This window comes from Falco biarmicus, chromosome 2 (assembly GCF_023638135.1).
Source record: "Falco biarmicus isolate bFalBia1 chromosome 2, bFalBia1.pri, whole genome shotgun sequence".
NCBI classification, from domain to species: domain Eukaryota; kingdom Metazoa; phylum Chordata; class Aves; order Falconiformes; family Falconidae; genus Falco; species Falco biarmicus.
In genome coordinates, this window is record NC_079289.1 from 101,561,035 (window position 1) to 101,574,809 (window position 13,775).

Genomic DNA, 13,775 nt, shown 5'->3' on the forward strand with positions numbered 1-13,775 from the left:
ATGCAAACAGGGTTGAACTAGGATGCCTGCTCCGAGGTGTAAGAATTTTCTGTAGGTGAAAGCATGCATGTAGGTAAAGAGATACTGTGGTGGCTCCACGGTGTCTTGTAGCTGAGGAGCCCAGTTTACCTGTGGAAAAGCAGCAGTTTACCGAGGGTCGGGCTCCCTTACAGCGCCCTCCAGAACTGTCAAACGATCCTGGCTCACTCTGCCGGGCTGCCGGGTTTGCTGCGGGGTAGTTCCCGGGGCCCTGGGCTGCACGGGTTTCAGCGAAGTTGTATCAAGGCCGGCTAATTTTTTTCTTTGCTTATGGATGCCGTACCGCAATCACATCCGTGTCGTAACAAGAGGACACTGATTGCTTCTGATGTTGATTATTTCTGTGCAGATCCGGTACAATTCCTAACGTTCGGGTGGCTGCTGTGGGCTCGGCCGCTCTCCTCCGCAGTGCTGTGCGGCCGTGCCGCTAGGCCGCTGCCGGTGCGCCCCTGAGCGGGCCGAGCCCCGGCAGCCGTGCGGAAGCGCCGCTGCTCGGGGGAAGGGTCCGCGAAGCGCCCGCCGCCCCCGCGCTCTTAGCGTCGGTCGGTGGGTGCGAAGCCTAAGGCCCGCCCAGCTACACGGCGTACACGTTGCGCTGCGCGGCGGCGGCTCTTCCGCCCGCACCGGCCCGCCGCCCCCGCCACCCGCCGTGCACCGCCCCCCCCACCCCGCCCCTCCAACAGCTGCGGCGCGGCGCGCGCCTGGCCCCGCCCCCCGGAAGTGCTGTGCTGCCCCGCCCCGGCCGCGCGGCTTCTCGCTCCCGGCCGGTACCCGGCGCCGCCGCTGCCGCCATGGGGGGCAAGAACAAGCAGCGAACCAAGGGCAACCTGCGGGTGAGCGAGCCCCGTGGGGCGGGGGGGGCCGCCGCACTGCACCCCTGGGCCCCGGTCCCGCGCGGCCTCCGCCCGTGGCTGCGGTGGGCCCTGCCCGCCCCGCCTTACTGGGGCCCGGGCCTGGGCCTGGGCCTGGGGCTTCCGGTGCCTTGGGGAGGGGGCTGTGGGCTGCCTGAGCCCGGCCCCGCGGTGGGGTGGTGCGAGCCTCGGGCCTGGGTGTAGACGCTGTGGCCGGGGCGAGCCTTGGCCTGGACCCGGGCCCGTGTGCGAGGGGACACCCTCTGTCCGCGGCGTTTGTCCGCGGTTCCGGAGGGGCGGGGTGGGGGGTGTGACGGCGTGTTCACCGCCGGCGTGAGCTCAGCGAGGTACCGGCGGCTGCAGGGAGTGGGTTGTTTGTGCGGAGAGTCTCGCCTTTCAGCACCTGTTGGGGTGTCTGCGTCTTGCCACTGGGCCACAGCAAGCCACGCCAGGCGGTGTGACATCTGTCGTGTGTGGTGGCACTCGCTCAGGATGGGAGAACTGTGGGTGAAGTGCTGTGTCCAAGTCATGTATTTGCATGTATTTAGAGAAGACTAACAAAAACAAAGATGCGTGTCCTTACAGTTTGTATGCAGAAAAAATAACTTAATCTGTAGATACAGCAGTTGGGTAAAACATGGCTTACCTTCCTCCAGAAGATCGTAAAAGTGTGATGAACTTCAGCAAATTGTCATTACTTTAAAAAAACCCAACAAACAAAACTGCAACTGTCATCAGGAAATGAAAGGTATTTAGAGTATAAGGCATCACAGTGAATCTTAAAGCATCAGTTGGCTTTGGGACAGTCTTTTGAAAACAGCATTGTTGAAATAAACATGAGCCGCTGATACCATGAGCAAGGTGTTGACTTAACTGGGGCTAGAAGAGATGCTGAACTCCAAAACACTCACTGCAATACTAATGGGACAGCGTTAATACTATGTTATGTATGTACCCTTTTGCTCCGTCCCTCTAAATCCTTCTTGGTTCCTTTGTTGCTGGTAGCATCCTTTGTTTCATGAGTGTTCTTATTTTTTGTAATGATATGACAAGCATTCCTTGGGAGCTGTATTGGTCTATATGCAGTAAGATTAGAAGAACTAGTAAATACAGAAGTAGGAAGGAGAGTAAATAATTTCTTAATAAACTGTTCCCTTAAAGAGGGACTTTTCTGTTACACTTTTTTGTATGTGTTTAAAACCAATAACATTTTCCATAAGTATCCATGAATTATGAGAAAAGAGAATTGCTTCTGAAAAGAGGAACAATTTTCTAGGTCAGACTTGTATGTTTAAGGCACAGGTGGTCTTTTTTGTGAGACTTTGTTTTTATCAGAAGGTTAATTATGCAGTATAAATAGGGTCATTAGTTCAAATGTGTGATGAGTGCAAGATAAAATAACTGAAATATATAACTGTCTTATGTCCCTGTTTTTTGTCAGCCTTCTAGCAGTGGCCGAGCTGCAGAGCTCCTCGCCAAAGAACGTGGAACAGTGCCTGGGTTTATTGGCTTTGGAACATCTCAGAGTGATTTAGGATACGTTCCTGCAGTTCAGGGAGCAGAGGAAATAGACAGCCTTGTGGATGCTGATTTTCGAATGGTATTGCGAAAACTTTCTAAGAGGGATATCACAACAAAATTAAAAGTAGGTGTAACCTTTGTCCCCTGTAAATTTTTTTTATCTGAAAGCAGTACATTTTTCTTAGGGATAGGAGAGGAATATATTTGTGTAGCTAATACTAATTTCATATTGGTAAAATTTGCTAGAACTGCAATCCAGAAGGTATCTTGGAGGACTTATTCATCAAGCAATGCTGATGGAGCATCCATAAAATTAATGTTGTAGATGCTGAATTGCAAGAAGTTAATTGATTTTTGAAAAAGAGAATTACAGTATGTGGTAGAAGCTGGTAAATTACAGAACTTACTGATCTGACTTCTTAAATCATGCTCTTGATATTTTGATTTTAGGCTATGCAAGAGTTTGGGACAATGTGCAAAGAAAGAGAAGTGGAAGTTGTTAAAGGTGTTCTTCCTTACTGGCCAAGAATCTATTGTAAAATCTCACTAGTAAGTATTAAAGTATCTTAATAAAAAACTTCTCTGGATGCTTGATGTGAAAACCTTTAAGGCAGTCTTTATTAATATATGTAACTTTGTTGAAATCACTGACTTGTTCTAGGAAAAACATGAAGTTGAAGGAAAGTAGTGTTCTTTATTGTGGAGATGTTCCAGTATTGATAGTGGGTGGAATCTTGAACTGTTGGTGCCTGGGCTGTACTTGGTGGATGAAGATAGCTGTTTGTTAGACCTCTGTGTTAAAAAGATGACAAGATACTTGTTCTCATGAAAAGTTCTTTTATGCAGATTCCAGAACAGTTAAAGAGAATGTAGTGTTTAGTTAGCATAATTGTAAATCTTTTTGATCTAGGACTAATATCTGACCAGACTTACTATAAGAAAAAAAACCCCACCCCAAAAGAAAACAAAAAAACCCAAACCACCCGCCCCCACCCCTGACATGAAAAGACCATGCATAGTCAGATAATCCATAATTTTCTGTTATATTTAATACATCTCCAAACTATCTGGACTGGCTGCTGTTGGAAATGTGATAGTGGACATAAGGAATCACTAATCTGATCTGTTAGAGCAATTCCTAATATTTCTTTCAGGAGCCAAGAGCACAGAAAGCCATGGTGTTGTAAATTTATACACAAATAATGGATAATGATGCACAGTTAATGTAGGCTTATGGTTGTTTTAATCTAAAAAGTGTCTTCAAGGCTTCCTGTTTCTCTTGTATCTTGTTTTTCTGCTAAATGTTTGTATAAAATGGAAATAGAAACTGTAGTTAGGGATATCAGGAAAAGGTTACAATTTTGAATGTACAATGCATCAGGAATATGATGCTGCTAAGTTAGGACTCTTCCCTTATATGGGGTTGCTAAGACTTTTTTGTCAACATCGCCATGTATTTTCAAATCTGAATAGCCTTTCATTGAGAAAATGGCTGAATTGAAACAGCTTTCTTCTTGGTCATCACTTCTGCTTTGATGTACACAGCATCAAAAGAACATTTGTTAAACCAGTAAACCTTTTATCTTTTTTTCTTTTTTCTTTTTTCTTTTTTTTGACAGGATCATGATCGCCGTGTTCGAGAAGCAACTCAGCAATCTTTTGAGCAACTGATTCTTAAAGTAAAGAAACACTTAGCTCCTTACTTAAAAAGTATCATGGGATACTGGCTGATTGCTCAATGTGACACTTACTCCCCTGCTGCATCTGCTGCAAAAGTAGCTTTTGAAAAAGCTTTTCCTTCAAGCAAACAACCTGAAGCCTTAGTATTCTGTAAAGATGAAATTCTTAATGTGAGTGTATACTTTTCTCTTTCTTTAAGGCTTTTTGTTGAGTATATGTCAACTTTTCTTCCAAGTTTAAAACTCATCTGTCCCCCAGCTATTCTTCATGGTTAAATTTCTTTCTCACCTGAAACTTTGTTCCTGCTAAAGTGAAGACTGAGCCAAAAACATGTCCTCTGTTTTTTTTAATTTGAGGTTAGAATGACTGGAACCAGAGGAATGAATATGAAGTGGATTTTCTTGTGTGCATTTCTGTGTAATGGTGCTCAGTCATCACGTAATGTTGCTGACAGATGGAATAATGATGGTGGAGTAGTTTAGCTGCAGTGGTAAAGGATTAAAGAATGCTGAGCAGTGTTTCGGCGAGTCTCTACAAGTTTAGTTCTGACCAAGGTTAATGCTTTTCTGCCAGTCATATGAAACTGATTTACTGAATTTAAAAAGATAATTTTGCATATGATGGGCCAGCAATGCCAAATTTTAACTGTTTTATTTTGTCTCAGTTTGGCGGCTTTTTATCAGAAGCATGTTGGCATAGGACTGCAATTTAGAAAGCGTTACGAAGTCTTGATTCAAACAGTACCACAGCTACTGTGTTCAGCAGGAGTCAATTTAATTGCGTTCTTGTTCACTAGTATGTCTAAAATGTATTTTAAAGACTTGACTCAGGTTGTGAACTGTTATTGTAGAGCTGTTTCTGAATAATGTGTAGACGATATTATTCACATTTAAACATTAGATTCTCATGTGTATATATGTATTTTTTTTCCTCTAGGTACTTCAAGATCACCTTCTGAAAGAAACGCCTGATACACTCAGTGACCCCCAGTATGTTAGCCTGCTTTAATGTATATGGTTTAATTCTTGCTCTGCGTTGGGTTCTCTGTCTTTGGAGGCAATGGATATAGGTTTGTTTTGAGAGACACAATGTGTATTTGAATCCAGATCCCAGCAACTTTCTTTGGGACTAAAGCATAAATGCTTTTTATCAGTTGTCTAATGCTTGTTTCAGTATTTTTAGGAACAGCATTTTTGAGTAGCTGGAAGATGATGAGATGACTTGAAACTTTTTCTGACATGTTATAATGTAATTCGGTAGCGTTAAAACCTATGGAAAGTTTATATATTTACATTGCTGGCATCTTGAGATCAAAAGAAGAACACACTAAAACTGAAGACAGTTTAGAAGAGCTTGTGAAGCCTACTGATTTATTTATGGGTTGCTTTAATCTTTTTTTTGTTTTGTTTTGTTTTCTGAGAACTGTACCAGAAGAAGAAAGGGAAGCCAAATTTTTCCGGATTCTGACCTGTTCCTTGTTAGCTTTAAAGAAGTTACTTAGCATGTTGCCAAAGAAAGAGGTGCATTCAATGGAGGAAAAGTTAATGTCACTTCTGTCCCAAAACAAATTTTGGAAATATGGCAAACACAACATGCCACAGGTGATTTTTTTTTTTAATATCTTCTTTATTTTGGTTGTTTTTAGTTACAGGTAATACACTGAACCTAGTCAAGTGTTACTTGTATTCTACAAGAGTGAACTTTGTGCTTCACTGAATTATATTTGAAACAGCCTTCAGATTTCAAGGCCTTACATAGGCAGCATTGCTCTGAAATTTGCCCAGTAGGCTAATTTGTAATTTCCTTGTCACCATCATCTACTTCTTGGCAGTCTGCCATCATTTCAAATTCATGTAAAAGATGCAAATAGCGTCAGCTTACTGCATCTGTTCTTAGTGCTTTTGGATTTTTCTTTTTTTAAACTGTTTTATTGGTCTTTGGTCTGCTAAGACCAATAGTGCATAGGGTGATGAATTGATTCTGGTAGTATTTTGTTAAAAAGTTTTAAGGTGATTTTAGGAAAACATGCCTTTTGAGTAGTATATTAAAATAAAATTTTTGGTGTTTTATCACTAAACAAATTAATTTAAAATACTAAACAGGCTTGTCAAGTAATTTCTTTATTTTTAATAATAATTAAACCTTTGCTGATGTGATAAAATACAGGGACCGCATGTAACTTATGGTGACTTTTAAAAGGAATGTTATAAACTACATGTAGTGACGAAGTGTTGTCATTTGACTAAAATTATGTTTTTTCTCTGGCCTGTGTCAGGTTCGCTCAGCTTTCTTTGAGCTGGCTTCTGCTTTTTGCCAGTACTTGCCTGAGCTGGTAAAAGCTGAAGCAGGAAGAATTTGTCCGGTTGTTCTCCTCAGTATTGATGACAGTGATGCAGTGGTGTGCCCAGCTCTTTGGGAAGCTGTACTTTATGCTATCACCACTATTGAGGTAATGTGGGAAACCTAAGTGGCAGATATTTTACTCAAATTTAACTTTTCACCAAGTGCCATTGTTCTCTGTGTAGAATTAGGAACAACAGCTTGACTAGTTGTTCTTTATGATTAGTAACATGAACTTACCAATTCTTTTTTTCTCCTTAGGGCTTCAATGTAACTTTCATTGTGTTCAGCATGTCTGAAAATCAGAGTTGTTTTACAAGTTTAATTAAATGAATCTGAATCCCTTTGAATATGGTACTAATAAGTAAAATAACACTTAAAACCTTTTTCTTGGTTAGAGGTGGTTACAAAAATAACCTGCAGTGCATTTTTTGTTTGTTTGTTTTCCCCTTCTAATTCAACGCTTGGTTTTATAACTGTTTTTTTTTTTAAATTTTAAATTAAGTACCGGCTTTGAATTTATTAGCAGGATAAGTGGTGTCCCACAGACTGGGATGTTCTGAGGGTTTAATGCTGCAGCAGATCTCTTTTGTAACTGCTTGTATAAATTGTAACTATTTTATGGGGAAAAAAACCAACCCTTTGTTCAGCTTGCTATAATTATAGATATCTGGAAGTGTGATAAATCAGATCAGATGACAAAAATCCTTGGGGTTGGGGAAAAATACCAAGGTATTTGGTAACCATCGGAAGATTTTTGAGGGGAGTTTTGAAGTTAGTGATGACTTTAAAAGTTAGGATTTTGAAATCATTGCTTATTCTTGGTAATAAGAACGCAGAATTAAATACAGGACCAGTTAAAATAACAGTTTTATTAAGCATCCTTAAAGCATTATTAAAGAGAAGCCTTTAACTGCAGTTTGCTAGTGTCATGGTTTAACCTCAGCTGGTAATTAAGCACCAGGCCGCCGCTCGCTCACTCCCCCTCACCTGGAAGGATGGGGAGGAGAGCTGGAAAGGAATGGAAAACTCGAGGGTTGAGATAAGAACAATTTAATAATTGAAACAGAATAAAAATAGCAATAATAACAATGATGACAGTTAGTTACAATGAAAAGGGGGGGGGGGGGGGGGGGGAGAATAAAATCCAGAGGGAAAGGAAGAGAGGAACACGTGGTGCACAATGCAACTGCTCACCGCCTGCCAACCCATGCCCAGGCAGTCCCCGAGCAACGATCTGCCTGCCCCCCAGGTAGATATACCAGGCATGATGTCCCACGGCATGGAATACCTCTTTGATTAGTTCGGGTCAGCTACCGTGGCTGTCCCCCAATTTCTGTTCCCCTCCAGCCTTTTCGCTAGGCCTGAGACACTGAAAAGTCCTTGACTTAGGATAAATATCACCCAGCAGCACTTATCACCTTAGTATAAATATCACCCAGAACGGTTATCAACATTGTTCTCACATCAAAGCTAAAACATAGCACCCCACTAGCTCCGAAGAAGATAATTAACTCCATCCCAGCCAGGACAGCTAGCAAGGAAGGTCCATTGATTTTAAAAAATACAGAAACAGTTTTATCACATCAACTTCTTAAATTCACAAGCTAAAATAGGGGGAAAGTGATTTTTCAAAATACTGGCAAGTGAATTTAAATTTTACGATAACTTGTTTCAGCTACAGCATAGGGAGGCATGTTTATGTCTAGTTTGGGAGTTCTTCCAAGGCAACATGTTCTCATTTAATTTACAAGAAGTGTTTCTTTCTGTAGGACTGTTGGAGTCATGTAAATGCCAAAAAGGGAGTTCTGCCGAAGCTATGGACAGTGCTTCGAGAGGGTGGACGTGGACTAGCTACCATTATATACCCAAATCTCTTGCCATTCATTAGCAAGTTACCTCCAGGCATTGCAGAACCAAAGCTGGAATATTTCAGAACTTTTTTCAGCTCTATAATTCAAGGGTATGAACCACAAAGTTGTTTGTTTATTTATTTGAAATTAGTCTCTTCAACATTTGAAAATAGGAGGACTAATCTTCTTTAAGCATTTAGTGATAAGTAGCATATAATTTGGCTTGGGGACATTTAAAGATGCATTAATTGTTTATTTGAGGAAAAACTGTTTTCACTATGATACTTGAAAATCAGTTTTTAAATACTTTAAATATCCAAACTAGAGTCGTCCATTGTGGCTGTCCCTGTCTTCTTAAACCTTGACCCTTCTTTTTAATTTTATTAAGTCTTCTTTACTTAAAGCATTCTAATCTTTTCTTGTCAAAGGTTTGTGCTTATTCTGTAAGTTTTTAAATAGGAAATTAATTTAAAATTGAGTGGCTCTAAAGTTATCAGACTTGTCTCACCCATGTGTAATTATTACAGAGGTTATTGGGAATTAGCATTGTGATTGTGAAATTTCTTGTATGCAGGAACTTCTTGTGAGACTGATTTCTAAAGGGTTGAAACTGCTATCATTGTTTGCCTTTAAAACACATCAAAGCCAGCTTTCAATCCAATCTAAGTTAAACAGGTGCATGTGCATTATGTGCTCAGAAGCATACGTAAGTTATTTTATGAAAGACTAAGATGTAACTTATTTAAACAAAAATCAATTCTTGATTGATGTTGTGGCCATTAGCAGAGCTCTTGGAGTTATGTGTAGGTTGGTTTTGAAAAGCGTACAGAATTTTACTGAAAGTAGTAGAATGGTTATAATATTTGTGTAGTAATTTGTGTGGTCTAATTTTTGTTGAAAAGCAAATGAATCATAGTTGCTCAGACTCAAATTGGCTGTGGTGAAACTGTCTTTCAGTGGCTTTTTAGTTTAGGTTTTTTTTTTTTCTTTTTTCTGTAATGACCGAAGGTGAAGCTTTCTAAATCTCTGCGGTATGTGCAAAAATTTGAGAAGGAGTTCTGATAAACTGCTGAAACAGTAGACAGTAAGCTTAACAGGATATGTTTCCTCTATTTACATAGATAGTTTTTTATGAATGCCAAAACTGGATGAAAAAGTGATTTTAATATAAGTTATGTTAAATACCTGGATTTATTGTTTTGACTCTTTGAATATGTCCCATTGAATTTGTTTTGATCTGACTCCTACCAATGATTCTGTGATTCTGTGTTCTCATATTGGTGTGGTCTGGATAAGAACAACATAACCAAGGTTACATTCATTAGTACATACTGTGATTCTCAGAAGCATAGATGACTGAGCGTGCCCTCCTTCCGATTCTCACCTTTCAATAGGTTGTCAAGCGAGCGAGTAATAGCCAGCCCTTCAGAAAGTTCAGCAATTATAACTGCATTTATGGAATGTCTGCGCTTTGCCATACTACAGAAAATAGACAGAGAAGGTGACCAAAGACAGATTCATCAAATGCTTATATATGACCAGGTATTTATTAGAAATGGTTAATATTGTTATGTGTACGTAATTCCAAGTTAAAGACAAACATAAATTTTTGTGAGGATTTACTTCTTTGCTGAAAGTTTCACTAGATTTTGTGGAAAAAATAATGTTACTGAATTCAGTCAATCTTTTTCTTTTTCCCTGTAAAATAATCCCTTTTACTATGCATCTTGTATTATATTAAAAAAAACCAAAGGCATCCCACCCTTTATATTTTCATTACATGTTCAAGCATGAGTAATTCTGATGTTTTTGGAATTGTTTCTGCAGTATTTTCCAAAATGATAGAATATCCTGGTCTAGTTGTATCAATGTTCTCTAATAATTTTTTTTTGTTTTCATAGCTAATTCCTCTTACTGATGCTGTACTTAAGGAGCCCAGGTTACAAAACGGACCATTATTTTATCAAATAGCAGAAACTCTGAGCTCCTGGGAAGCTAAAGCAGAAGTCGCCAGTGATGATGGCACAGATGAAGTTTTCAAGAAACTGTTGTCAGATTTTTGGAATCATCTTTTAAAAATGTGTGTAGTTCATGTCGATACCTTGGATGCCGATGAGAAATCGTTCTTTGCCATATCTAGTATGCTAGAAATTCTTCAGAATCCAAAGACTGCTACAAAACTAAACAACAGAAAATCTCTAAAAATCAGATTTACAGATGAGGATGAATCTGAAAGAAACACAGAGAATGGAAAGCTTACAGAAGTGAGAAATTGTGACTCTGAAATAAAGGCTGACTTGCAGCATAGTTCACTTCTAAGGAAAGAACCTTTAGAGAATTTGGTCTGCAACCTTGCTGAACTGAGTTTTGTGTATGTCAATGAACAGAAGTCAGAACAGCATTTGAAATTTCTCTCTGCCCTGCTCAACTGTTTTTCTTCAAACAGAGTTTTTCAAGTACTCCTAGAGCAGGGAAGTGATGCAAAGTCTGCTCAAGCTGAATCCCAAAAGGAAGTGAAAGCTCATAATGAAAGTCCATCTGTACAATTTCTGTATGTGAATTTAATAACTTGGCTGAAAGAAGACTGGAGGAAAGACGTCCATTTTCTGGTTGATATTTTGTACAGTGTGCTTAACTGTTGCAACAGTAATGATGAAAGGAAAATCATTCTTGATGATTTAACGAAGGTATGACTTGTACATTCTGTTACTAGTTTTTTATCAAAGTGACTACTCCTTTTGTGGGTTGTGGTTAGTTAATAATTTTATTTTGGGGCTGTGGAACGGAAGATATTCTACATGAACTTAGGTAAGTTCAGTGTTAAGGAAGGAAGATTTAGGAAAGGTTGATATGGCAGTGTTGGAGTGAAGGGTTGTAACGTCTATCCCTTTCTATATGGTATAAATCATTTTAAAAAAGCAACCTAAGAATTTCTCTGCTCTTGCTTCTTTATACAGTATGCTTTTATACTAGCCATTGGTGGCCTTTCTTATAAATACAGTCTCTTATTGATCTGCGTGGTAGGGAAAGACTTGGAAGCCAAAAATAATACAATCAATAACTTTGTTCCTGAAACTTAGCAACTTCTGCTTATCCCCTGCAGTAAATAAAGTTGTAAAACAGTTTAAATGGTTTTAAATGCTTCTTATTCAGCAAAGAATTTGTTAAATATTGTGGAATGTTGGTTTTCTTTTTAGATGGACCTGAAATGGATTATATTTCTCCAGATAATTCAAAAGGTACCTCTTAAGACTTTTTTTTTGTTCTTGTTTTGCATGGTTTTGAGTATTTCCCTGGTGTTACATGTTTTTTAATTACTTTTTTAAAATTTAAGTAGTGATCATTTCTATAGTTTGAAAATGTTGTACTTTCAGTGTCGTTTGCTTTAACTGCATTTAAATCTGGGGACAGTCTTAGAAATGATGATACCCAAACAAAAGCGTCTTTCTTTTCTATTTTTGGTCAGTTTGCTCTGAGCCAGAGGAATTCCTGATTTATTTCTGGTCATCCCTCCTCAGCTAGAGAGAATGGAGTTGAATATTAGACCAGTAATCTGAACAATTATTTGCATCATCACCCTAATGTTGTGCTTACAAGGAAAAGATAGTATACCATTTTTTTTTCATACAGGATATTGAGAGACTGACATTTAAATGATTGCCAGGGATGAAATAGGAAGTGTATTACAAATTTTTGGACAAGACCTCATAGCACTTGATTTACAATCCAGCGTGTTCGCCATAGTATCTTTCCTCACAGATACTGTGTATTTTATGAATTCAGAGTTTTTATGATTTTGTAACTTACAACAGCTTATCACCAAAATAATGGTTTTCTGATACATGACTTTCTATTTCTTTTTAGAGAAATTCAGATCCTGTAAATAAATTTGTTGTTGTAAATAGATTTTTATTTCAACCAACCTAGTGATCCCAAGGTTATCCAACTCCAATGTAGGCATTCCTTGGGCTCTATAGTTGGAGAAAAGGAAAAAGAAGAGCTTTCAGAAGGTGACTTGTTTCACTCTATAGCTAGGTCAGAGCTCTAAATTGCTGTCTCTGACCATAAAGAAAGTTGGAGGGTTTGTTGCAGATGTAAACACCTAAAGACTTATTGATTATGACAGATGATATGATTCCTGCTCTGTGTGTGGGTTTGAAATATTAGTATTATGCATAGTTAGTAATAAAAGTTAATACCCTCAAAAGATTATTGGAATTATTCTCTTGGGATTCAGGCATGCTCAAGCACAACAAAACTTTCCTTAGTCTCTGACTGGCTGAAAGGAGATACACTTGGAGAAAGACTTGTAATGCTGGCAGATGATCTCTGTCACCTGGGTTTAGAACCTGTAGCAGCCTCATCAGAATCTTCCTCTTCAGAAAGGTGGACCCTCCTGAGCTTAGTGTTGTCGCAACACATTAAAAATGGTAAGTGTATTTATGCCTTGGAGTTTGTAGTGTGTAAACACTGCACATAAGTTTTGTAGAAGGCTGAAAGGAATTTGAGATCTAAAATAATTAATTTGTAACATCTAGGCTTTCTTCTGTGGTTGGGCTTTTTTTTTGTTTGTGTTCTGTTGTTTGGTTTTTTTTAACCTGAGCCAATTAACCATGTCCAATTTAATTTCATAAACACTAACTTGCAGCAGTGACATTGCAATTTTTGTCTGTGTTGCTGAACAAAAATCATCATTTAAAGATCAGATTCAGATTTGTGAGTCTGGAAGACTTGAGAAAGATTAAATAAGTTTGATTTATTAGCTGATGTCTGTAAAATAATAATTTTTAAACCATACCATCTGAAATTTACTTTCAAAACCAGAATATAAAAAAATCAATGGTTATGGACCCATGCATGTGTTGGTAATGCCTTGTTAAAAGAGCTATGATTTGTTTTGAGCCATTTGCAGTTAGATTAATGTACTTTAAAAACTGTGTGTGTGCACTTATACTGTATATGCAATCCTTTTTTCATTAATAACATCCTATTCCATTTCCTCCTTGCATTTTGTGGTATCTGTGATACAGACTTCTACTGGAGTTCAATTTTCTTGATGTTTTCCATGTAAGCTTGTCATTTGTGTCTTGTTAAGCTTAGCATTTGCTCTGATCCCTGAGACATCAAATTTTCTGAACGGTAGGCACATTTCTGGTGCTTTCAGGTTTCAAAGATGCACACAAGAAGGTGTTTTAAGACTGTTATTTCTGTTACTGGAACTTTTGATGTAGAGAAACATCAGGAAAAGCTGTTCCCTCCCTCCAGAGAGAGTTCAACAGACTTGGTTGCTTCTGACTCTCTGGTGTCCTAGGGCTTATTGTTCAGTGACCTTGCTTTTTTGCTGTAGAGGTATTGCTGAGCTCGTTTTGTGTGGGGTGTTGTGTGATCTGTTTTAATACATGTTGGATGAACTCTAAGAGACCTTCAGGAGCTGTGTTAGTTCTTGACTTAGTAATTTAGGCCAAAATAGAGTATGTGGACTTCCAAAAAG

General features: G+C 39.0%; 1 protein-coding gene across 1 annotated transcript in view; it reads left to right on the forward strand.

The window, feature by feature from the left end:
- Positions 1–758: 758 nt before the first annotated feature.
- Positions 759–13,775, forward strand: part of LTN1 (listerin E3 ubiquitin protein ligase 1) — a 32,625-nt gene continuing 19,608 nt past the window's right edge. Inside the window, exons 1-12 of the mRNA XM_056327719.1 lie at positions 759–872; positions 2,332–2,535; positions 2,862–2,960; positions 4,031–4,261; positions 5,028–5,080; positions 5,512–5,692; positions 6,367–6,540; positions 8,204–8,394; positions 9,679–9,826; positions 10,186–10,971; positions 11,482–11,523; positions 12,522–12,714. Coding sequence (XP_056183694.1) covers positions 831–872; positions 2,332–2,535; positions 2,862–2,960; positions 4,031–4,261; positions 5,028–5,080; positions 5,512–5,692; positions 6,367–6,540; positions 8,204–8,394; positions 9,679–9,826; positions 10,186–10,971; positions 11,482–11,523; positions 12,522–12,714 — 2,344 coding nt within the window. The 5' untranslated portion in view covers positions 759–830. The remainder of the gene's footprint in view (positions 873–2,331; positions 2,536–2,861; positions 2,961–4,030; positions 4,262–5,027; positions 5,081–5,511; positions 5,693–6,366; positions 6,541–8,203; positions 8,395–9,678; positions 9,827–10,185; positions 10,972–11,481; positions 11,524–12,521; positions 12,715–13,775) is intronic.